The sequence below is a fragment of the Pseudophryne corroboree genome, chromosome 8 (genome assembly GCF_028390025.1).
Source record: "Pseudophryne corroboree isolate aPseCor3 chromosome 8, aPseCor3.hap2, whole genome shotgun sequence".
Lineage (NCBI taxonomy): Eukaryota > Metazoa > Chordata > Amphibia > Anura > Myobatrachidae > Pseudophryne > Pseudophryne corroboree.
This window is the reverse complement of record NC_086451.1, coordinates 203,745,056-203,771,366: the sequence shown is the minus strand read 5'-3', so window position 1 is coordinate 203,771,366 and position 26,311 is coordinate 203,745,056. Positions and strand designations below refer to the sequence as shown.

At 45.8% G+C, this 26,311-nt stretch overlaps 1 protein-coding gene across 3 annotated transcripts in view; it reads right to left on the bottom strand.

Annotated features, from left to right (window-relative positions):
- Nucleotides 1–26,311, bottom strand: part of MSN (moesin) — a 477,122-nt gene that overhangs the window by 324,806 nt on the left and 126,005 nt on the right. The window contains exon 1 of one of the 3 annotated variants that reach the window (XM_063937063.1): nt 3,444–3,464. The exons of the other annotated variants lie outside the window; for them this stretch is intronic. Coding sequence (XP_063793133.1) covers nt 3,444–3,449 — 6 coding nt within the window. The 5' untranslated portion in view covers nt 3,450–3,464. Of the gene's footprint in view, nt 1–3,443; nt 3,465–26,311 lie in introns of those variants that run through there. 3 annotated transcript variants of the gene reach the window in all.

The window sequence follows — 26,311 nt, the reverse complement described above, 5'->3', positions numbered from 1 at the left end:
CATTCCGGATGAGGTCATTCCTACGCTGATAAAGGCTAGGAAGGACGTGACAGCTAAACATGATCACTGTATACGGCGAAAATATGTTTCTTGGTGCGAGGCCAGGAATGCTCCTACGGAAGAATTCCATCTGGGCCGTTTCCTTCACTTCCTACAGACTGGAGTGAATTTGGGCCTAAAATTAGGCTCCATTAAGGTTCAGATTTCGGCCTTATCCATTTTCTTTCAAAAAGAATTGACTTCTTTCCCAGACGTACAGACTTTTGTGAAGGGAGTGCTGCATATTCAGCCTCCTTTTATACCTCCGGTGGCGCCTTGGGAACTTAACGTGGTGTTGAGTTTCCTTAAGTCGCACTGGTTTGAACCACTTCAAACGGTGAGTTAAAATATCTCACTTGGAAGGTGGTCATGTTATTAGCCTTGGCTTCGGCTAGGCGAGTGTCGGAATTGGCGGTCTTGTCTCATAAAAGCCCCTATCTGGTTTTCCATATGGATAGAGCGGAATTGCGGACCCGTACTCAATTCTTGCCTAAGGTGGTGTAATCTTTTCATATGAACCAACCTAATGTGGTGCCTGTGGCTACGCGAGACTTGGAGGATTCAGAGTCCCTTGATGTAGTCAGGGCTTTGAAAATTTACGTAGCCAGAACGGCTAGTGTCAGAAAAACAGAAGCACTGTTTGTCCTATATGCAGCCAACAAGGTTGGCGCCCCTGCTTCAAAGCAGACTATTGCTCGCTGGATCTGTAACACGATTCAGCAGGCGCATTCTACGGCTGGATTGCCGTTACCAAAATCGGTTAAGGCCCATTCCACTAGGAAGGTGGGCTCGTCTTGGGCGGCTGCCCGAGGGGTCTCGGCACTACAACTATGCCAAGCTGTTACTTGGTCGGGTTCAAACACCTTTGCAAAGTTCTATAAGTTTGATACCCTGGCTGAGGAGGACCTCCTGTTTGCTCAATCGGTGCTGCAGAGTCATCCGCACTCTCCCGTCCGTTTTGGGAGCATTGGTATAATCCCCATGGTCCTTACGGAGTCCCCAGCATCCTCTAGGACATAAGAGAAAATAAGATTTTAAACCTACCGGTAAATCTTTTTCTCGTAGTCCGTAGAGGATGCTGGGCGCCCGTCCCAAGTGCGGACTACTTCTGCAAGACTTGTATACAGTTTTGCTTACATAAGGGTTATGTTATAGTTTCATCGGTCTTGGACAGATGCTATGTTGTTTTCATGCTGTTAACTGGGTAGTTTATCACAAGTTATACGGTGTGATTGGTGTGGCTGGTATGAATCTTGCCCTTGGATTAACAAAAATCCTTTCCTCGTACTGTCCGTCTCCTCTGGGCACAGTTTCTCTAACTGAGGTCTGGAGGAGGGGCATAGAGGTAGGAGCCAGTGCACACCCATACCTAAAGTCTTTCTTAAAGTGCCCATGTCTCCTGCGGAGCCTGTCTATCCCCATAGTCTTTACAGAGTCCCCAGCATCCTCTACGGACTACGAGAAAAAGATTTACCGGTAGGTTTAAAATCTTATTTTTATTCATATAGCCCCAGATGACATGATTTCTAGCATATACACACTGCAGTCATTTGAACTATGGCATGATATATATTGTGTTCAGGGATTGTATCCAATTAATTGTTGCTCCTGTACATGATATGCAGTCATCATGTAGTAGAAAAACATGGTTGATCAATTCATTAAAACATTAATGAAAAAAAAGGCTTTTTAAAAGAACAAAAACAACCAACAACACTTTTCCAACCCTGCAATTTTCTCAACGATCACTTCTTTATTAGTAGGTCATAAAAATGAATACAGCTGATATTACTGTTTATTTATATTACACACATGAAAAAAGAAACCGTAGCAAAATAATTTGACTGGCTAGTTCTATGCCTGTGGCTGTCCATGTTCATTCACAATTCCCATATAGCTCACACCATGGAAACAGTAAAATGTGTGGTCACTAAGAAAAAAAAATGATGTTCATCAGCAATCAGCTACAAATAACCTGTGAATATTTTGCTCTAAGAAAGTATTAATTAGATGAAGCTGCATATGAATCACTAAAGCACAATCCCCTCCTCCACCTGCAACAAGTCAGTTTTGAGCCTGGTACCGCTATCGGCAAGTACATTCCTGAACTCTCTCTACCATGGAGTCACTCCTATGTCTCTGCCAAACACAAGACAACTCTCTTAAGAATCAAAATTTACATCTTCACTACAAATTTCTCAAGAGGGTAGAACATTCCTTCTCCATAGAAGTACTGGAGCTTTAATGCAAAGTTAGTGACAAACAATGATGCAATTACACAATGCAGCAAGCTTTCACTACCTTTAAAGTTTTATTGCTGAATGTGTGTGATCTTTATGGCACAAGGAAGAGGACATAAATCTGAAAAGAATAATGGGGCAGATGTATTAAGCTGGAGATGGCATAAGGAAGTGATAAACCAGTGATAAATGCAAGGTGATACACGCACCAGCCTATCACCTCCTAAGTGTTAATTTACATATTGGAGCTGATTGGCTGGTGCATGTTCCGACCTACTCAAGAAGTGCAGGTTTTTCCCGACAAGTCGAGAACTCCAGACTTGTCGGAAAACATGTGGATCGGCGGAACAGCCGCCGATCCATGTGCTTCTGTCGGAAATGGGGCCAAATCAGACAGGTTTTTACCCCTTTCTGACAATCTCAGTTAGACTTTAAAAAAAAGTCGGATTGAGGCGAGGAGACTGGGAGCGGTGCAGCGGGCTACGGGGAGCGCAGATGAGAGGCACCTTGACGGACGCCCACCGGCCAGGCACCTTTTTCCCTGCAGCGCGGCACTGGGCAGCTGTGATGTGCAGCTCCAGCAGCTCCCTGTGTTCTCAAACACAGGGAGCTGCAGACAGCCGCACGGACATCGGCCAAATCAGACAGTCGGATTAAGCTAAAATCAGACAGTCAGATTTGGTAACTCTATTGAATAGGGGTTGTCGGATCCATTCCGGCAAATGCATGTCGGATTGGATCCAAATCTTATTGAATATACCCCTATGTTTCTATAAGACTATGCAAACTGTAAAAAAGAAAATAAAACCAATATGCTGCATAGAACAAATCAAATGTAAAAATGTAATTACAGAAGACATCAATAAGTATCTCAAAGTATTACATTATCTGACAAAACAGGATGTCTGCCCTTTCTACAACCAGAAAATTAGTAACTCTAACTAACTTGCATTAATATAAAACTGAAATGATGTTTGGGACATCAAGGAAAATATAAGCCATTAACCACCACAAACAGTTATGAGCATTTACACCACTTGCTTTAGTTCAATATATATCAGTCGTTACAAAGTAAATCACATTCCCAGTAAAAAAAAAATATATATATATATATATAATTTTATTTTTTAATTTATCAGCTCTGCCTTATAGTGATTTACTTACAGACATTGTGATTACAAGGACACAGCAGTAAAGAATCCACAGTTTCCCCTGCTCCTCTCCTGAGACATAGGCAAGTTCTAGGTCATATGAGAGGGCTTTCAATTTTTCAAGGGATTACATGTTTAATTAAACCAAGCCTCCTTCTCAGGGGAAAGTGTACACCCTTTTCATACCTCAAGGCATGTGTAGATAAAGAAGTACACATTAAGGAATATTCTCATCCGTCATTATTAACATTGTATTGCTTTTTCTTATGCAGCACTGTATTAAGGCATAGCTATCCACCTTTCACGTGGTCACTATGGATGCTAATTAATGTTAACAGTAACTGTCCTATACGTAGAGAAGCTGATACTTGCAGGGTATGCTGGGACTTGTAGTTTCACAACAGCTGGATAGTCACAGGTTGTCCAGGCTTGACGGGAGATTGCAAACAGGGAGCACAAAAATAATAGAATTCCCCTCAATGTGTGAGGTGAGCAATACATGGCAGCATTAATGTGAGGTACGGTATTAGTCTTTCCACTGCAGTTTTGTTCAGAGAGACAAGGGTGATTTTTTTGTGCAAATTGATTTTATTGGTGTTTCAATGAATGGGTAAACAAGACAAAAGTGTGATTCAGGTATGATGATCACAAACTACATACAAAACAAGAATAAGGAGAGACCATAATATGAAAATAGCACAATCGTAGCAGACAATCAAGAAACAAATTGAAAAAAAAAAAAAAAGGAGGCAACAAATCTGCTTAAATGAGGAGGGGTGGAGGGTGTGGGGGGGATGAGAAGAAAGAGGAGCAAGAAGTTAAAGAAAAGAACAGAACAGCTCCGGGTCATGTAAAAACTAACAAAAAGGAGAACAGAAGCAATCTCCATACCAAAAAAAGTGGAAGGGCAGTCAGTTTAAGAGGACCAAGTCAGTGTTCTAACCAAGGGGCCATGGACCCTAGAGAGGTTCAGAAGGGATGACATTTAATTATATCCTGAAAGTTTGAGTCCTTAAAGTCAATCCATCAGAACCATGAATACTGCATAATTACCACCCACAGAGGACAGAATGTCTTCTATTTCCATATAAAAATCTATTTTTACTGAACCAGTCCCTGACCGTTGGAGGAGAAGAGGAACGCCACCTTACCGGAAAAACTGATTTAGGTGTCTATTCAATTACTGTCGGAATTCCCGACTCGTCTGAAAAACGTCAGTTTCCGACTTTTTTAGGTCGAATCTGGATTCGACCTATTCAAGTCAAGTGCCGCTTTTTTCGACTTGTTGGGAATTCAGACTTGTAGGAAAACATGTGGAGTATTAGCCGCGAATCCACGTATTTTGTCGAATTTGCCAGTGTTTTACAATGCCGATTCAACTTAATTTTTTTTTTTTTAAAGTATCGGCATTGTTGAAAACGAGCTACACCTGTCGAAAACGCCCGCAAATTGAATAGCGAGTGTTGAATCCTCTCCGTCGGAGAGGATTCAACACCAATTAAATACCCCCCTTAGCCGTGTTATTCAAATGGCACAACAGGGATTTTTTTATATCTCAATATGGGTGCGGGGGACAAATGAAATAACCAGAACAGCGGATCAGAAGGGACCGGTCTCCTATAATAATTGCGGAAAGTTTTGGAACTTCTGACCAAAACGAAAAGATATAGGAGCATTGCCACCATATGTGAAATGGAGTGCCAGGGGCGAGTGAACACCGCCAACATATTTTGGGCACGCCAATCCCCAGCTTGGAGTGCGTCAGGGCACCTGTACCAACATGAAAGTAACTTGTACTAGGTCTCCCAAACCACAACACTAGGAGTGCAAGCATGAGCCAAACAAAATATTTTAACCCAATTGGTCTCCCTCACCTCTTCACCCAACTCCAGGTCCCATGTTTTAGTAAAATGTGGGAGAGGGAGACTTGCATCCTCCAGAAGTAGGTTATAAAGCAGAGAAATAGTATGGGAGGGTGGAGAGGAACCAACACACAGGAGTTCAAAAGGCTTGATAGCCATATGAAGAGTACCAGAGGGGCCAAGAGAGCAAAGGAAGTGGCAAACCTGCAAGTCTAGCCAAAGATCTCCCTGTGGTAGGTTCTAATTGACTTGTATGCCAGCGAAGGATGCAATATTGCCCCCACTCACCAACTGTCCGACTCGAAAGAGGCCCCGTCTAAACAACCTCTAAAAGCTCTGAGGTCTAACCTGGGCAGGAAATGGGCATTGGACAAGAAAGAAAAATATGGGGAAGTCTTAGAGGAGATAGAGGGATTCTTCCAAAGAGACCTACAACAGGACAATGTAGGCCCAATGGCAGGGTGAGAGGAGCTTGGAAGGGTGGGAAGCCATTCGGAACAAGAGTGATTTTTAAACACTACTCATTAGAATATGTATTCACGTCTGATAATACATTTGCCTGCAGTGCATCACTATGCACTAAGGGGGGATATCAAATTAGAGCTGATCAGTTTTCGGTAGGTGGAAATTGCAATTAATGACGACTATGTCCCCGATCGTGAATTATGCTTCGGGTACCTGAGGGACCTGTAGAATGATCTGCAATAAGTGGCAGCATTAGGGAGAGGAGCCTGCTGCATCAGGGGTAATAGGATAGCCCCAGCGATACAATTACCCGCGGTCAATGGCAGGGAGTAATTGGAAACCCCCCTGAACTTTTTTTTTAGGTCTGGTGAATGGAGTAAAAAAAAACGTACAGATCAATGTATAACCGATCCGAAGTACTCAAGCATTCAACAGTTTTCAGCCAGTGGCTGAGTCACAGTATGGGAGGCCATGTATATGCATAGGACTACTTATGTAGTCCTAATGTACAGACTTTTGTATAAAAGGTCATACTAAAAAGACTATTAGATCTTGATATGACAAATAAGGCTAATGCATACATGACAAAATTCCAGAAAGCAAAAACTAGTTAGGTTCAGTTAGGTCATGACCCAGATATGCCCAAACTTTGCACAATGCAGAAAAGTTGTAATTTTGTTAACCTTAAACTACACTTTTAAATACAATCACTTCTGTGAAAAAAACATCTGCTTTGTTTAAAAAAAATAAAAAATAAAATCACAAATTCCAAGAAAAAATAGGATTTTAATACCTACCGGTAAATCCTTTTCTCTTTGTCCGTAGAGGATGCTACAAGAACCATGGGGTATAGACGGGATCCGCAGGAGGCATGGGTACACTATAAGACTTTGAATGGGTGTGAACTGGCTCCTCCCTCTATGCCCCTCCCCCAGACTCCAGTTATAGGAACTGTGCCCAGGGAGACGGACATTTCGAGGAAAAGGATTTATTTAATTATTTTAAAACTAAGGTGACATACATACCAGCTCACACCACTAACACGCCGTACAACATGGCATTCAACAACAACGCATGCAACGGCATGACCAACAACAGTCACAGATTGACTGAACTCAACGCAACACGAGCGTAACTATAACCAAACTGCAGATACAGCCCGCACTGGGACAGGCGCACAGCATCCTCTACGGACTAAGAGAAAAGGATTTACCGGTAAGTATTAAAATCCTATTTACACTCATACGTCCTAGAGGATGCTGGGGATGCTTCAAGAACCATGGGGTTTATACCAAAGCTCTAAAACGGGCGGAAGAGTGCGGATGACTCTGCAGCACCAATTGACCAAACAAGAGGTCCCCCTCAGCCAGGGTACCAAACTTGTAAAACTTTGCAAAGGTATTTGATCCCGATCAAGCAGCTCGGCAAAGTTGTAACGCCGAGACCACTCGGGCAGCCGCCCAGGATGAGCCCACCTTTCTGGTAGAATGGGCTTTCACCGATTTCGGTAACGGCAATCCTGCCGTAGAATGAGCCTGCTGAACTGTATTACAAATCCAGCACGCAACAGTCTGCTTAGAAGCAGGAGCCCCAATCTTGTTGGGAGCCCACAGGACAAACAGAGCCTCTGTTTTCCTAATCTGAGCCATTCTGGCGACATAGATCTTCAAAGCTCTGGAGAGAGACTTTGATTCCGCCAAGGCATCAGTAGCCACTGGCACCAAAATAGGCTGGTTCACGTGAAATGATGAAACCACTTTTGGCAGAAATTGCTGACGAGTTCTCAACTCCGCTCTATCAGCATGGAAGATTGAATAGGGGCTTTTGTGAGACAAAGCCGCCAACTCAGACAATCGCCTTGCGGACGCCAAGGCCAACAACATGACTACTTTCCAAGTAAGGAATTTTAACTCAACCTTGCGGAAAGGTTAACACCAATGCGATTGCAGGAACTGCAACACCACACTAAGATCCCACGGTGCCACAGGAGGCACAAATGGAGGGTAGATGTCTAGCACGCCTTTCACGAAGGTCTGAACTTCTGGAAGGGATGTCAATTCTTTCTGAAAAAAGATCGACAAGGCCGAAATCTGTACTTTAATGGAGCCTAACTTTAGGCCCGCATCCACCCCTGCTTGCAAAAAATGGGGCAACCGCCCCAGGTGAAATTCTTCCACAGGAGCCTTCTTGGATTCACACCAAGACACATATTTTCTCCAAAATTTGGTGGTAATGCTCCGCCGTTACTTCTTTTCTAGCCTGAAGTAGTGTGGGAATGACTTCACTGGGATTAACCTTTCGGGCTAGGATTTGGTGCTCAACCGCCACGCCGTCAAATGCAGCCGCGGTAAGTCTTGATACACGCACGGCCCCTGTTGCAACAGGTCCTCCCGAAGAGGGCGAGGCCAGGGATCTTTTATGAGCAACTCCTGAAGATCTGGATACCAGGCCCTTCTTGGCTAATCCGGAACAATGAGGATCGCCTGAACCCTTGTTCTTCTTATAATCTTTATCACCTTTGGAATGAGTGGAAGTGGAGGGAACACATATACCGACAGAAACACCCACTGTGTCACTAGTGCGTCCACCGCTATCGCTTGAAGGTCCGTTGACCAATATCTCCGAAGTTTCTTGTTGAGGCGGGACGACATCCTGTCTACTTGAGGAACTCCCCAACGACTTGTCACTTCTGCAAAGACCTCTCGATGAAGACCCCACTCTCCTGGATAGAGATTGTGTCTGCTGAGGAAGTCTGCTTCCCAGTTGTCCACTCCTGGAATGAAGACTGCTGACAGAGCGCTGGCATGTCTTTCCGCCCAGCGAAGAATCTTCGTGGCCTCGGCCATCGCCGCTCTGCTCCTTGTTCCGCCCTGGCGGTTTATGTACGCCACTGCTGTCATGTTGTCTGACTGAATCAAGACAGTCAGACCCCGAAGGAGTTGTTCTGCTTGCAGAATGCCATTGTAAATGGCCCTAATTCCAGAATGTTTATGTGTAGACAAGCTTCCCGGCTTGACCACTTTCCCTGAAAATTTCTTCCCTGTGTGACTGCTCCCCAGCCTCGGAGGCTTGCATCTGTGGTCACCAGAATCCAATCCTGAATCCCGAACCTGCGTCCCTCCAGAAGGCGAGAACTGTGCAGCCACCACAGAAGGGAGATTCTGGTCCTGGGAGATAGAATTATTTTCCGGCGTATGTCCAGGTGAGACCCGGACCACCTGTGCAACAGGTCCCACTGAAACACCCTGGCATAAAACCTCGTAGGCCGCCACCATCTTCCCCAGCAACCGAGTACATTGAAGTACTGACACCTTTGCTGGTTTCAGAATCTGTTTTACCATGTTCTGTATTTCCAGAGCCTTTTCCACTGGAAGAAAAACGCTCTGCAATCCTGTATCCGGAATCATACCCGGGAACAACAGCCGTGTCATCGGATCCAACTGTGATTTTGGCAAATTTAGGAGCCAACCATACTGTTGCAGAATCGTCAGTGAAAGGGCAACATTTTTCAGCAATTGCTCCTTGGATCTCGCCTTTATGAGGAGATCGTCCAAGTACAGGATAATTGTGATTCCCTGCTTGCGCAGGAGAACCATCATTTCCGCCATTACTTTGGTGAAAATCCTCAGAGCCGTGGACAGACCAAACGGCAACGTCTGAAATTGGTAATGACAATCCTGAACAGCAAATCTCAGGTAAGCCTGATGTGGAGGATATATGGGGACATGCAAGTAGGCATCCTTTATGTCGACCGACACCATAAAATCCCCCTCCTCCAGACTGGAGATCACTGCTCGGAGAGATTCCATCTTGAATTTGAATTTTTTTTTAAAGAAATTGAGGGATTTTAGGTTCAGAATCGGTCTGACTGAGCCATCCGGCTTAGGGACCACGAACAGGCTCGAATAAAAGCCTTCCTCCTGTTGTGACGGGGGTATCCTGACAATCACTTGATTTTGACACAACTAGTATTGCAGCGCATACTACCTCCCTTTCTATAAGAGAAGCTGGCAAGGCCGATTTGAAAAATCGGTGAGGGGGCACGTCTTGAAACTCTAATCTGTATCCTTGGGTTACTATTTCTACTATCCAAGGATCGAGGTCCGAGTGCACCCAGACCTGACTGAAAAGTCTGAAACGTGCCCCCACCGGTGCGGACTCCCGCAGAGGAGCCCCAGCGTCATGCGGTGGATTTGGTAGAAGCCGGAGAGGACTTCTGCTCTTGGGAACTTGCTACAGCCTGTGACCTTTTACCCCTTCCTCTTCCCCTCGCAGCAAGGAAGGAGGACCCTCGTCCTTTTTTGAATTTATTGGGCCGAAAGGACTGCATCTGATAGTGAGGCGTTTTCTTCTGCTGTGCAGGAACATAAGGTAAAAATGACGACTTACCCGCGGTAGCCGTAGACACCAGGTCAGTGAGGCCGTCACCAAACAGGACACCACCGTTAAACGGTAACGACTCCATCGCCTTCTTAGAGTAAGCGTCAGCATTCCATTGATGAATCCACAATGCTCTCCATGCTGAGACTGCCATGGCATTGGACCTTGATCCCAAAAGGCCAATATCCCTCACAGCTTCTTTTAAATATGCTGCAGCGTCCCTGATATGACCCAGAGTCAATAGCACGCTATCCCTGTCTAGGGTATCTATCTCAGATGACAATTTATCTGCCCATTTTTAAATAGCGCTACTCACCCATGCCGAAGCAACGGCAGGTCTGAGTAGCGACCCTGTAGTGACATAAATGGATTTTAGAGTATTTTCCTGCTTAAATCCGCAGGATCTTTTAGGGCTGCCGTGTCAGGAGAAGGAAGCGCCACCTTTTTGGATAGACACGATAAAGCTTTGTCTACCGTGGGGGTTGACTCCCACTTTTCCCTGTCTCCAAATGGAAACGGATATGCCACTAGAATTCTTTTGGGAACCAGTATCTTCTTGTCAGGATTTTCCCAAGCCTTTTCAAAAAGCGCTTTCAGTTCATGAGAGGGAGGGAACGTTACCTCAGGTTTCTTTCCTTTATACATACAGACCCTTGTATCAGGGACAGCAGGGTCCTCTGTTATATGCAATACTTCTTTTATTGCCACAATCATGTACTGAATGCTCTTAGCCAGTTTTGGATTTAATCTGGCATCACTATAGTCGACACTGGAATCAGAGTCCGTGTCGGTATCTGTATCAACTATCTGGTTAAATGCACGTTTCTGTGACCCCGAAGGGGTCTGAGCTTGTGACAAAGCATCCTCCATGGATTTCCTCCATGTCTGGTTCTTAGACTCAGATCTATCAAATCTCTTATTCAACCGAGTCACATTTGCATTTAAAACATTCAACATTTTACCCAATCATCCGTCGGCGGAGCAGACACGGTCACTCTCACAGTATTTTCTGTCCCCTCACCAGCCTCCTCCTGGGAAGAGCACTCGGCCTCAGACCTGTCGACACACATGTACCGACACCTACAACCACACTGGGGCTATAGGAGACAGAGTAAGAGAGACACAGAGGGAGTTTTGCCAGCTCACAACCCAGCGCCTATCCCGGTACTGAAGCGAGTAAAAAGACTGCCCAGACCTGTTAGCGCTGTATATATATATATATATATATATATATATATATATATATATATATATATATATATATATATATATATATATATATATATATATATATACAATTAACACCAAATCACTTGTGCCCCCCCCCCCCCCCCCGGTCTTGCACCCTGTTACTTGTACAGCAGTGTGGAGGTCAGAGCCAGCGTCTCTGCAGCTTCTGTGAAGAGAAAATGGCGCTGGTTAGAACTGTGAGGGCTAAGCCACGCCCCCTACACGGCACGCTTCAGTCCCGCTTAAATTTTATATTTATACTGGCGGGGGTCCCTTAACTAGTGCCTAGGCACTGTTTTTACTTTTGCCACTGCCATTTGAGGGTCCAATGCTGCCCAGGGCGCGCGCCCCCCCCCCCCTGCGCCCTACAGTGCAGTGTTATGTGTGGGAGCATGGCGCGCAGCGCGGTACCTCAAATGTAGTCTTCTGCCGTCACTGAAGCGCGCGGTACCTCAAATGTAGTCTTCTGCCGTCACTGAAGTCTTCTGATCTTCCTATACTCACCCGGCTTCTATCTTCTGGCTTCTGTGAGGGGGTTGACGGCGCGGCTCCGGGAACAAGCAGCTAGGTGCACCAAGTGATCGAACCCTCTGGAGCTAATGGTGACCAGTAGCCTAAGAAGCAGAGCCTTTAACTCAGAAGAAGTAGGTCTGACTTCTCTCCCCTCACTCCCACGATGCAGGGAGCCTGTTGCCAGCAGTTCTCCCTGAAAATAACAAACCTAAGTCTTTTTTCTGAGAAACTCTGGAGAGCTCCTCAGTGTTCATCCAGTCTCACTGGGCACAGAATCTAACTGGAGTCTGGGGGAGGGGCAGAGGGAGGAGCCAGTTCACACCCATTCAAAGTCTTATAGTGTGCCCATGTCTCCTGCGGATCCCGTCTATACCCCATGGTTCTTGAAGTATCCCCAGCATCCTCTAGGACGTATGAGAAACTTGATGCAGCATATCCGTACAAATTATGCTTGAGTCACCAGAGATAACATTTTAAGCATAAGCTTCTGGTAATAAAATGGTTCACTATAAAGGAAAGGGGACATGTGCCTCTATTCACATCAGAATCTGCCTGGCTCCTTGTATTTGTTAGGCTTGATCTTGCCAAGAGTCACATACAGGGTATTGTATTTATAAGCATATGGACCGCAATGACAAAATTAGGCAATTTTGATGTCTCTAATTAGACTAAATAGTTAACGAACAAAGTTGTTTATATCTACATCAAGTATCAAGAGTTACTAGTAATTGGCTATAACAGCACAAAGACACACTCCCTAATTATTGAAAAATGGATCCCTGGGTGTGAAATCGCAAAAAAATAATCACCTTTTGACTTTAGCATGCAAGACCTGAATGACAGTAAACGCAGCTAGCCCTGGGGTAGGTCTATCACAGGAAATGAGCCACATCCTCTCATTGCAGAGTAACCGTCATCGCACACACCAGAGGAGGAAGGGGTGGGAGGAATCCAAGTGGATGTCAATGTAACTTGCTTAACATTAGTTCATCACAAATCAAACTTGCTGAATGGGACAATCATTTTCTTAAATAAGTCATCCCCTCAACATATAATGACTTTTCTCAAGTAAACGGTATTGCAGAACTCCTCTCAGTAACTTTACAGGATGGAATGCTTGATAAATATGTCCGTATGTATGTTATTAACAGTGAACATTAGCAATTCACTTTTTTCTTTCAACTGTCCATGTACCCATGTTATTTCAAATAAAAGTTTATATACCTGTAAAAACACAATGAGGAAATAGGAAAATAAAAGTACCAGTTAGGTCAGATGAATTTCCTTTTCTGTATAAAAATAGAGCACTTTAAAACATCCAAAAGTATCAAAGCAATATATGAAAAGAAATATTTCTGTTACGCACGGATTACCTTTCTGCATTTTTTACATTCCTGTGATCCAACAACTAGAAACACTGGGATACTCCAAGTAAGGAAGGGAGGTGTGCAAAGGAAATCTCATTGTAAGCTAGCATTTAATCCTGGAAATTTGTAGCAGGTTTTGTTGGAAGAGGAAGTGAAACAAGTCACAGAAGCATAAAGCAGAACATGGTGTGGTTCACATGGACAGAAATGGCACAGTTCTCTAAACTGGGACTAATGACACAGGAGTCCGCCTTACACTTTGAGAATCAGCAAAAAGCACGGCTTACTTTTCATAAGAATGAGCAATCTCAAAAACGATTTTAAACAAGGAACCTGTTGCCATGCATCATATAATCATGGTTACACACACATTTGTCTTTCTATGGCAGCGGTCCTCATCCCCAGTTCATAAGTACCACCCAATAGGTCATTGTTTTGAGGATTTCTATCTATGGAAGATGGTGGAATAATTATAAACCCAGCAAAATGGATTAACTCATCTGCACATGACTATAGAAAACTAAAAAACATGATGTGTTGGGGGGGACTTGAAGACTTCACACCAAAAATAGGATTTTGATCACCTACCGGTAAATCCTTTTCTCCTAGTCCGTAGAGGATGCTGGGGATGACATCAAGACCATGGGGTATAGACGGGATCCGCAGGAGACATGGCTCCTCCCTCTATGCCCCTCCTCCAGACCTCAGTTGTAGGAACTGTGCCCAGGGAGACTGACATTTCGAGGAAAGGAATTACTTAACTAGTGGTGAGATATCTACCAACTCACACCCTCAACCATGCCGCACACATGGCATTCAACATAACACGCCAATAGGCATGAACTAATTGCAGCAACATGCTGAAACCACAACTTATGTAACTGTAATAACTAAACTGCAGGTAAAGTACGCACTGGGACGGGCGCCCAGCATCCTCTACGGACTAGGAGAAAAGGATTTACCGGTAGGTTATCAAAATCCTATTTTCTCATATGTCCTAGAGGATGCTGGGGACGACATCAAGACCATGGGGTCTATACCAAAGCTCCAGTACGGGCGGGAGAGTGCGGATGACCCTGCAGCACCGATTGACCAAACTTTAGGTCCTCATCGGCCAAGGTGTCAAACTTGTAGAACTTTGCAAACGTGTTTGACCCTGACCAAGTAGCTGCTCGGCAAAGTTGTAATGCCGAGACCCCCCGGGCAGCCGCCCAGGATGAGCCCACCTTCCTAGTGGAGTGGGCCTTTACCGACTAACGGCAATCCAGCCGTAGTATGAGCTTGCTGAATCGTATTTCTAATCGTACGTGCAATAGTCTGCTTGGAAGCAGGACAGCTAATCTTGTTGTGATCATACAGGACAAACAGAGCCTCTGTTTTCCGTATACGAGCTGTTCTAGCAACATAGATTTTCAAAGCTCTAACCACATCTAGAGACTTTGAATCAGTGAATGTGTCAGTAACTACTGGCACCACAATAGGTTGGTTTATGTGAAAAGCAGAAACCACCTTTGGAAGAAAATGTTGGAGAATCCGCAACTCTGCCCTATCCTCATGGAAAATCAGGTAAGGGCTCTTGTGAGACAAGGCCCCCAATTCAGTCACCCGCCTTGCGGATGCCAATACCAAAAGCATCACCATTTTCCAAGTGAGAAACTTCAACTCTATCTTTTGTAGAGGCTCAAACCAATCTGATTGAAGGAACTGCAATACCACGTTAAGGTCCCATGGTGCCACTGGAGGCACGAATGGAGGCTGGATGCGCCGAAATTTGGACCTTGATTGATCCCAATCGTAGGCCCGTCTCCACACCATCCTGCAAAAAATGGAGAAAACGTCCTAACTGAAACTCTTCCGTAGGAGCTTTCTTGGATTCACACCAAGACACATATTTTCTCCAAATACGGTGGTAATGTTTTGACGTTACTCCCTTTCTGGCCTGAATAAGGGTGGGGATGACCTCTTTAGGAATACCCTTCCTGGCTAGGATACGGCGCTCAACAGCCATGCCGTCAAACGTAGCCGCGGTAAGTCTTGGTACACACGGCCCCTGCTGCAGCAGGTCCTCACGAGGAGGAAGAGGCCGAGGATCTATAAGTAACTGCTGAAGATCTGGGTACCAAGCCCTTCTTGGCCAGTCTGGGGCAATGAAGATTGCTCGAACCCTTGTCTTTCTTATGATCCTGAGTACTTTTGGGATCAGCAGAAGTGGAGGGAAAACATACACTGACTGAAACACCCACTGGGTCACCAGTGAATCCACTGCTACTGCTTGAGGGTCTCTCGACCTGGAACAGCATCTCTGAAGCTTATTGTTGAGACGAAACGCCATCATGTCTATTTGAGGAACTCCCCAAAGACTTGTCACCTCTGCGAAGACTTGTTGGTGGAGGCCCCACTCTCCTGGATGGAGATCGTGTCTGCTGAGGAAGTCTGCTTCCCAGTTGTCTACTCCCGGAATGAATATTGCAGACAGAGCTTGTAGATGTTTTTCTGCCCAGCGGAGGATTTTTGTCGCCTCTGCCATTGCCGCTCTGCTTTTCGTTCCGCCCTGCCTGTTTATGTATGCGACTGCTGTTACATTGTCCACCTGGATCTGCACGGGACGGTCTTGAAGAATATGTACCGCTTGTTGAAGGTCGTTGTAAATGGCTCTTAGCTCCAGCACGTTTATGTGTAGGCAGGCTTCCTGATGTGACCAACGTCCCTGGAAGTTTTCTCCCTGAGAGACTGCTCCCCAGCATCGGAGACTTGCATCCGTGGTTACTAGGACCAAGTACTGAATGCCGAACCTGCGTCCCTCTAGCAGGTGAGAGCTGTGCAACCACCACAGGAACGAAATCCTGGTTTTTGACGACAGGATTATTTTTCTGAGCATGTGTAGGTGTGACCCTGATCACTTGTCCAACAGGTCCCACTGGAATACTCTGGCATGGAACCTGCCAAACTGTATGGCCTCGTAGGCCGCCACCATCTTCCCCAACAACCGAATGCACTGATGGATCGACACACTTGATGGTTTCAATATCTGTTTTACCATTTTCTGGATTTCCAGAGCCTTTTCCAGCGGAAGCAATACTCTCTGAACTTCTGTGTCCAGAATCATCCCGAGGAAAGACAACCTTGTCGTCGGTTCCAACTGTGACTTTGGGTAATTTATGATCCACCCGTGTTGTTGGAGTATTGACAGGGAGAGGGATATGTTTTGTAATAACTGCTCTCTGGATCTCGCCTTTATCGGGAGGTCATCCAGATAAGGGATTATTATTGACTACTTTCTGACGAAGGAGGACCATCATCACCTTGGTGAATACCCTCGGGGCTGTGGAGAGACCGAAAGGTAACGTCTAGAATTGGTCTTGGTAATCCTGAATCGCGAATCTCAGATAAGCCTGGTGAGGAGGATAAATGGGAACATGCAGGTATCCTTTATGTCCACCGACACCAAGTAGTCCCCCTCCTCCAGACTGGCAATCACCACCCCGAAGTGATTCCATCTTGAACTTGAACCTTTCCAGGAAGAAATTCAGATGATTTTTTAGATTTAGGATCGGTCTGACCGAGCCGTCCGGCTTCGGAACAACAAAAAGGCTTGAATAAAAACCCCGCCCTTGTTGTGACAACGGTACCAGGACTATGACCTGGTTTTGACATAATTTTTTGGATTGGCGCCGTTACTGCTTCTCTCTCTGGCGGAGAAGCTGGCAAGGTCGATTTGAAAAAAAAACCACTTGAAACTCTAGTTTGTATCCCTGGGATAGTATTTGCAACACCCAGGGTTCCAGGCCAGACAGAATCCAATCCTGGCTGAAGAGCTTGAGACGTGCCCCCACCCGAGCGGCCTCCCACAAAGGAGTTCCAGCGTCATGCTGGGGATTTGGCAGAATTAGGGGTAGACTTTTGCTCTTGGGAACCTGGAGCCGGTGTGGGCTTCTTTCCCCTTCCTGCAAAGAAGGGGGAACCTCTCATCTTTTTGTATTTATTGGGCCGAAAGGACTGCATTTGCGGGTGATAGTTTTTTTTTGCCGGTGCAGGCGCAGAGGGCAAAAATGTTGACTTACCTGCGGTATCCGCCGAGACTAACGCACCCAGGCCATCGCCAAATAAGGCCTCACCTTTATATGGGAGAGCCTCCATGTTTCTTTTGGAATCTGCATCCGCGTTCCACTGGCGAATCCATAATGCCCGCCTAGCCGATACTGCCATGGTAGTGGCTTGTGAACTCAAGAGTCCAATATCCTTCATTGTTTCCAGCATGTAGGCGGCAGAGTCCTTGATATTCCCTAACTTAAGGAGTATCATCTTTATCAATCGTGTCAATTTCTGATGACACGCTTTCTGACCATTTTTCAATAGCGTGACTCACCCATGTGCAGGCAATAGTGGGCTTCAGCAGTGTACCATTGGTAACATAAATGGATTTCAATGTCGTTTCCATTTTGCGGTCTGCCGGCTCTTTAAGAGAAGCCGTGCCAGGAGCAGGGAGAATTACCTTCTTTGTCAACCTGTTAAGTGCACTGTCTAACACAAGGGGTGACTCCCATTTTTTCCGGTCTTCAACCGGGAATGGATAAGCTATGTGAATCCTTTTGGGAATACAATTTTTTTTTATCAGGATTCACCCACATCCCTTTAAACAGAGCATTTAGTTCGTGTGAAGGAGGGAACGTGACTTTGGATTTCTTTTCCTTACATAAATAAGCTTTCTCCTGAGGTACAGGAGTGCTTTCTGTAACCTTCAACACGTCCCTTATAGCCACAATCATATATTGTATACTTTTTGCCAATTTATGATCTATCTCTCTGGATTCACTATTGTCGACACAAGAATCAGAATCCGTGTCGGTATCAGTGTTTACAACATTTGCAAATGGTCTCCTATGTGACCCAGAGGGGCCGCCCGCATAAGGAATAACAGCATCATGAAAAATCACATCTTCCACAGATTTTCTCCAGCATGCAGCCTTAGATTCAGACTTATCCAATCTACGGTTAATCAGATGCATACTGTCACGTAGCTCTTTCACCCATGCAGGCTCTTGGTGTGCCGGTAGCGCCACCACATTACAACTCTGTGCCCCTAAAATGGCTTCCTCAGGGGAGGAACTCCCTGCCTCAGACATGCCTCACACGTGTACACCACACTCACAGACACACTGGGACTTATTTTGGGGACAGACCCACAGTAAAATCTGTCAGAGAGCCAAAGGATAGGAGCAGCCAGTTCACAAACCCAGCGCCAGTATTGCCTGTGAACACAGTATGTCCACAGCCCAAAAGCGCTTTTAAATAGCAATGTACACTATCAAATGCACCACAATTGCTTTATGCTCCCCCCCCTTATAGCACCCTGTACTTGTCAGAAGTGGAGGAGAGGACCAGCGTGTTCTCTGCAGCCTGAGGAGAGAAAGAAAATGGTGCTGAGTAGTGTGCTGGCTGCCTGAGGAAGAAACTCCGCCCTTTTTACCTCAGAAACTTTTCATAATATTTATACTGGCGGGGGTAGGGCTGTGCCTGGGCATCTTATGCCCCCCCTCTTAGCCAGTTTGAGGTATTTTTCTTGCTGCCCAGGGCGCCGTGCGCCCCCCCCCCCCCCCCCCCCCCGCGCCCTGCATCCTGCAGTGCCTGTGTGTGTGGGCAGCAATGGCGAGCTGCGCTCCCGCCAGCCGCGCCGCACCTCAGGTGTCACTTACTTGATTGAAGATCATTCTTCTCATACTCACCTGTCTTCTGACTTCTGGCTCTGTGAGGGGGGGTGACGGCATGCTGTGGGAGTGAGCATCAAGACATGGCTAGCGTTCAGTTCCCTTCAGTAGCTAATGGTGTCCTGTCAGCCAGAAGCAGAGCCATGAAACTCTGAGGAAGCTGGTTCTGCTTCTGCCCCCTCAGTCCCACGAAGCAGGGAGTCTGATGCCAGCAGATCTCCCTGAAAATAAAAAACCTAACATAAGTCTTTTCAGAGAAACTCAGTAGAGCTCCTCAGAGTGCATCCAGTCGACCTGGGCACATTTCTAAAACCGAGGTCTGGAGGAGGGGCATAGAGGGAGGAGCCAGTTCACACCCAATGAAAAGTCTTTAGAGTGCCCATGTCTCCTGCGGATCCCGTCTATACCCCATGGTCTTGATGTTGTCCCCAGCATCCTCTAGGACGTATGAGAAATGTTGCTATTGGAAACAGACAAGATGTAATGATCCAATGACTTTGAAAGGTGCAGATGAAGGGTGAGACAACTGCCTTGACACAACATTTCCTGTGCACTGGACAACCACTCTGGAACCGCTCCCAAAAAATGGGGCTCTACATGTGCTGGCCTTACAAGCTCAGAAGAACAGAGGACATGACTTGTGTAGAAAACAGACCAGTATTGCATTACACCACTTCAGTCGGATAGACAAAGTAAAAATGGAACTTAAAAATCCATCCTATTTAATTTAAGATCACCACCACTACCAATTTCAGTAGTTCCTTTTTCATCATAAAACTCTGCTCATTCACATTCTATTGAAAGATCCAAACCCCACCCCACAATTGAACATTTGAATGGTTTCTTAAAACTGCACCTATAAATGCACGAACCATAAAATGTAAATTCTGTCCCATTAAGAAGGGCAGAATACAGAACTAGATGACCTCCATGTAAGGCACTCGCCACTACTTGAGACAGATTGATTAATTTTTTTTTTCTCTTGATGTAGGCACTATGTAGCTGACTCCGAGATAGGAGCAAAGCAAAACAACAAGTAACTCTGCATCTTGGTGAAACCATACTGCACTGCAGGTGGGCCAGATTTAAATGTGCAAAGAATTAGATTTGAGAGAGGTGTGTCCAAACGAAAACCTAAATTGTTGTGTAAAAATAAAGCCCTCCAGCTGTGAAGAATCATACAGATGTTTCCTCACACATCTTTCCTCAATACGTCATGTAGCGGGAAATGCCTGGCATGAGTGAGCTGACAGGTCCGGTCACTCCTGTGCAACTCCGTTAGCATCAAGCATCTTTTTCCCCCCAAAATATACGTTATGGTAAGAACTTACCGTTGATAACGGTATTTCTCCTTAGTCCGCAGGATCCACAGGGTAACAATGGGATATGATGAAGCGACAGCGGATTTGCACCAATCGGTCAAAGCTTTCCGGCCTCCCAGCATGCAACGTGCCCGTCCATATATCCCCGCCTCCTGGCTCAGGCACATCAGTTGTATTCCAGAACTCAAGGCAGGAGCATCATAGATAGCCCTAATCAGGCGATAAGAACACACATGCACACCCTTCCGTACAAAAAGGAAGAGGTTAGTGAGTAAAAGGATCCTCAAATCAGGTGCGTCAGGGTGGGATCCCTGTGGACTTAGGAGAAATACAGTTTATCAACGGTAAGTTCTTACCATAACGTATATTTCTCTGGCAGGGTTCACAGGTTATCCACAGGATAACAATGAGATTTCCTAAAGCAATTTAGTGGTGGGGACGCTCCTGATTGGACAGGAGAATCCTTCGCCCCAAATTAAGCGTCATGAGAGGCAAAGGTATCCATGGCATAATGTCTAATGAATGTGTTAATGGAAGACCATGTGGCTGCCTTACATGTCTGTTCTGCTGAAGCACCACGTATTGAAGCGCCTCGTAAGAGGCCACCATTTACCCCAGAAGGCGAACGCACAGATGCACCGATATCCGGGTTGGCTTCAGGACACCTCGAACCCTCGACTGGATTACCAATGCCTTTTCCAATGGAAGGAACACTTTCTGCGACTCAGTGTCCAGTATCATTCCCAGGAATGGGAGCCTCCGTGTTGGCTCTAGGTGAGATTTCGGAAGATTCAGAATCCACCTGTGATCCTGGAGAAGTTTGGATGAGAGACCAATGCTGCCCAGCAACCTCTCCCTGGACGGCGCCTTTATCAGAAGATCGTCCAGGTACGGAATTATGTTCACTGCCTGTTTGCGGAGTATAAACATAATCTCTGCCATCACTTTGGTGAACACCCTCGGTGCCGTGGAGAGACCAACTGGCAGGGCCTGGAATTGGTAGTGACAGTCCTGCAGTGCAAACCGTAGATAAGCCTGATGAGGTGGACAGATCGGAATGTGAAGGTACGCATCCTTGATATCCAGAGACACAAAGAATTCCCCTTCCTCCAGACCTGAGATCACCGCTCTCTCAGAGACTCCATATTGAACTTGAACACTTAACAGGTTCAAGGACTTGAGGTTCAGAATTAGTCCTACCGAACCGTCCGGTTTTGGTACTACAAACTAGTTGGAATAGTACCCCTTGTTGTGCAGATGAGGTGGAACTGGTACAATGACTTGAGCCTGTACCAGTTTTTGGATGGCCTGCTGTAAAGTTATACTTGCCTCTTGTGAAGCTGGTAAGCCTGATTTGAAGAATCTGTAAAGTGGGAGCTCTTGGAACTCCAGTCTGTAGCCCTGGTAAATAAGATCTATGACCCAGGGATCCCGGCACGAACTTGACCAGATGTGACCAAAGAATTTTAGTCAGGCATCCACCTGACAGTCCTCCAGGCATCACGGTTCACCATCATGCTGAAGGCTTTGAGGAAGCAGAGCCTGAGCTCTGTTCCCGAGCACCTGCAGTTGCTAGTTTGCGTGGTTTACCTCTTGCACCTCTGGAGGCCGTAGAAGCATCTCTGGATTTTCCCTTAAACTTGGCTGTCTGAAAGGACTGTACATTTTAAGCTGAATAAGCTTCCCCAGCTGGGGGAGCTGCTGAAGGTAGATACGTAGACTTACCCGCAGAAGCTTTGGCGATCCATTTGTCTAGTTCGTCTCCAAACAAGGCCTCTCCTGTGAATGCTAGAGACCTTTTTACGTTTACTGGAAAATTTATCATCTGCTTTTTTTTTGTCTGATAATTTCCGTTCCAATTGGTCAGAATAAAGGTGCTGTAATGGTCTGAAGTGGAATTGCGCATATCCCACCATGTCGAAGGTTGATACCATCAGACCCAACAGTCGCATTGCTGCATGAACTGACATTGTCTGAGTGTGCAACGCTTCCTGAGTCATGACCTGCACCTTGACTATCTTTTTCTCTGGTAAGAAGACTTTCTGTAGACTTGAATCCAATACGGCCCCCAAATGAACCATCCGCTGTGACGGATTCAGAGACGACTTTTCCCAATTCATGAGCCACCCGTGTCTCTGTAAACAAACAACTGTCTGTTGAAGATGGCTCAAAAGTAACTCCTGCGAATGTGCTAGGATTAATAGGTCATCGAGGTATGGAAATATTCTTATCCCCTGCTTGCAGAGATAAGCTGCCATAACCACCAAGGCTTGGAACTGAAAATGTTCCTGGAGGATGGCAAACCTGAGGTAACACTAATGAGACCGTGCTATAGGCACATGTAGGTAAGCATCCTGTATATCCAGAGATACCATGTAATCTCCCGGTTCCATAGCCAACATTATAGAGCACAATGTCTCCATGTGGAACCTTGGCATCCAAATGTATTTGTTTAACATTTTGAGACTGAGAATTGGTCGAAATGACCCATTTGGCTTCTGAATCAGAAATAGGTTGGAGTAAAACCCCTGTCCCTTTTGTGATGGATGTACTGGGACAATCACACCTGACTGCAGTAATTTTTGGACTGCTTCTTGCAGGGCATTGGCCTTCGACTCTATACGAGACAGGCTGGTGCAAATAAATCTTTGAGGAGGCTGCCTCCTGAATGGGAACCCATACCCCTGAGATACCACCTTCTGCACCCAAGCATCTGTTGTTGACTGTTGCCATATGTGTGCAAAATGAAGGAGTCGGCCCCCAACCCTGGAGTCCTCCAGGCGGTGGCCCGTCTCTTCAGGCTTATGGTTTCTGTTCAGGCTTGGAAGCTGGCTTTCTACTAGCCCATTGCTTCCTACCCCTGGCCGATCTATTGGACTGGAGTTGCTTAGACTCCTCTTTAGCTTTCGCTTTGCCTTGCCATCGAAATGGCCGAAACTTTGAACCCTTAGTCTTAGGGTTATAACTAGCCGGAAATCTGACCTTCTTCAATTCAGCTTCCGATTCTAGAATATCAGACAATTGTTTTCCAAACAATATATTACCAATCAAAGGCAATGCTTCCAATTCTTTCTTGGATTCAGCATCTGCTTTCCAGGTACGTAGCCAAACTTCTCTATGGGTGGCTACTGTCAAGGCTGATGCTTTAGAAGCAATCGTACCCATATCAATTGCTGCTTCTTCCAAATATTGGGCAGCTTGTCTTAAACAGCTCAAATGATACTCTTGTTCCCTACTAGGAGGAGAGAGGCCATTCTCTAGTTCCTCTATCCATTCGCCCATTGCCTTTGCTATCCAGGCCGAAGCCATAGCAGGTCTTACTACTGCTCCTGAGAGAGAAAATATATTTTTCAAGAAGCTATCTACCCTTCTGTCTGTGAAATCATTTAATGAGGTAGATGACCGTGGTAAAGCAGATTTATGCACAAGTCGCAGTACATGTGCACCTACTTTCGGAGGAACTTCTCTTTTCGAACAATCCGCAGCTGGAAATGGATAATAAGAATCCCATTTTTTCGGAATCTTATACTTTTTACTGGGCATCGCCCAAGCTTCTTCCATCATTCCCGTCAGCTCATCTGACGCTGGGAATTCAGTTTTAACTGTCTTTGTTCGTTTATACACAGGTGCTTTAGATTTTGACACTGTTTTGGCTGATTCCTCCAAAGAGAGAACCGCCTTCATAGCATCAATAAGTTCAGCTACATCCTCTGAACTAAAACTCTGCGACTGATCATCATACGGAGTATTTGAATATACTGTATCATCATCTTGTGTAGTCTGCCACATAGATGCATCTGTCTTAGTCTTACCTGTCCCTTGGTTACTTGTAGAGGCTACTGGAACCAACCCGTAGGAAGGGAGCTGCATGTATGGGTTAATAGTGTACTAACCCCTGGGGTGGTGCTGCCGGAGTTAACCTGTCCGCTATTGAAGACAAAGTCTGTGCGAACATACTCCATGGTGGCTCTGCTGGTTGTTGAACCAATAACTGGTTTTTACTTTGCTGAAAAGCAAAACAGTTCGCACACAACCCCTCATAAGTGACCAACTGGCCTATACCAATTAACCCTGTTTTACAAGATAAACATGTTAGGGAAGTAGGAGTGCCTGATAAATTCTCCTAGTCACTTTTGCTGCTCACAGACATGATAATATTCTGTTTTATGACTACACAATTTGTGACTGAAAATCACCTATATACAGATATATAGAAGTGAGATCAATCTGACCACAACCGTGCACCTGAATTGAGGTTCAGAACAGTACTGATGACATAAAAAAGTCAGCACACATACTAGCAGTCAGTCACATGTTAAAGCATTAAACATTGTCATATGAGAATACAACCACCATAACAACTTACAAGTAAGTAGGAAAATAGTATCTGTCTTTAACTGGTTTTTTTCAAACATCACATGCAGAAACGGTAATACACAGGTCTCATATGCAATATGTACTAAAATTAACAATTCATACTAACAAGTAGAGAGAATATTTAATACTGTATACCCTTCCTCCATAGAGCGGGATGCAGGGAGACTCACCACACTTCCATATCCAACAAATACGCTCGCAAGACGCTGAGTGGATTCAGACACTACTGGTGTACACTGCCGTTCTGATAACTGATGCAAGACACGGACGCTCACTAACGGACACGAACGCTCAGTGAAATGCCACGTGTATGCAGACGCTAAGGCCTGCGACTAGGTGCGCCAATCTCTTGTGTACACAACCACGGCGTCTAAGCTGCGGCCGAGTACCCTCGTGGTAGCGCCTGAGACGTAAGTGAGGTCATTCAGTTCATGGATGGGAGACGCGCGGAAACTGGTCATGAACTTGGGGGAGGGGCGGCCAGGAGAGCGTCTAATTCCCCCCGTTGACTTAAACTTTAAGGATCGCGGCCTCAACCTAGTCCTGGCGCCTATGTTCCCTAGAGCGTAGCGCTGTCGCACCAGAGAGTGTTCGGCGCATCAACACACTGTTTGTAGTCTCCACCAATACAGTGTAGCTGTGTCCGGGCCCCCTAGTAAGAGGAAATCCATAGACTTACCATCCCCCCATGCTCCGGCCACAGCCTGGTTACGTCTGCTGGACCTGCTAGAACATCCGACACAGACGCCCGTCGAGACAGCACTGTACCGCAAAGGTAAGCGTTGTTGCGACCCGGAGGGGAGTTGTTGGAGCGACTCTTTCTAATATGCGTTTAAGACACTGTTAAGAAAAGTCACTCAAAAAACATAGTAAGACTATAAAAATAAGATTTTAAACCTACCGGTAAATCTTTTTCTCCTAGTCCGTAGAGGATGCTGGGGACTCCGTAAGGACCATGGGGTATAGACGGGCTCCGCAGGAGACATGGGCACTATAAAGACTTTAGGATAGAATGGGTGTGCACTGGCTCCTCCCTCTATGCCCCTCCTCCAGACCTCAGTTAGAGAAACTGTGCCCAGAGGAGACGGACAGTACGAGGAAAGGATTTTTGTTAATCTAAGGGCAAGATTCATACCAGCCCACGCCATCCACACCGTATAACCTGGAATATACGTAACCAGTTAACAGTATGAACAAAACAGTATCAGCCAACGACTGATCTTAACTGTAACATAACCCTTATGTAAGCAACAACTATATACAAGGCGCGGCGTCCACCGCTACTGCCTGGGGGTCCCTTGACCTGGCAAAATACCTCCGAAGCTTCTTGTTGAGGCGTGACGCCATCATGTCTATTTAAGGAAGTCCCCAAAGACTTGTTATTTCTGCAAAAACTTCTTGATGAAGTCCCCACCTCCTGGATGGAGATCGTGTCTGCTGAGGAAGTCTGCTTCCCAGTTGTCCACTCCCGGAATGAATACTGCTGACAAAGTGCTTACGTGATTTTCTGCCCAGCGCAAAATCCTGGTGGCTTCCGCCATTGCCACTCTGCTCCTTGTCCTGCCTTGGCGGTTTACATGAGCTACTGCGGTGACGTTGTCTGACTGGATCAGAACTGGTCGATTGCGAAGTAAGATCTCCGCTTGACGTAGGGCGTTGT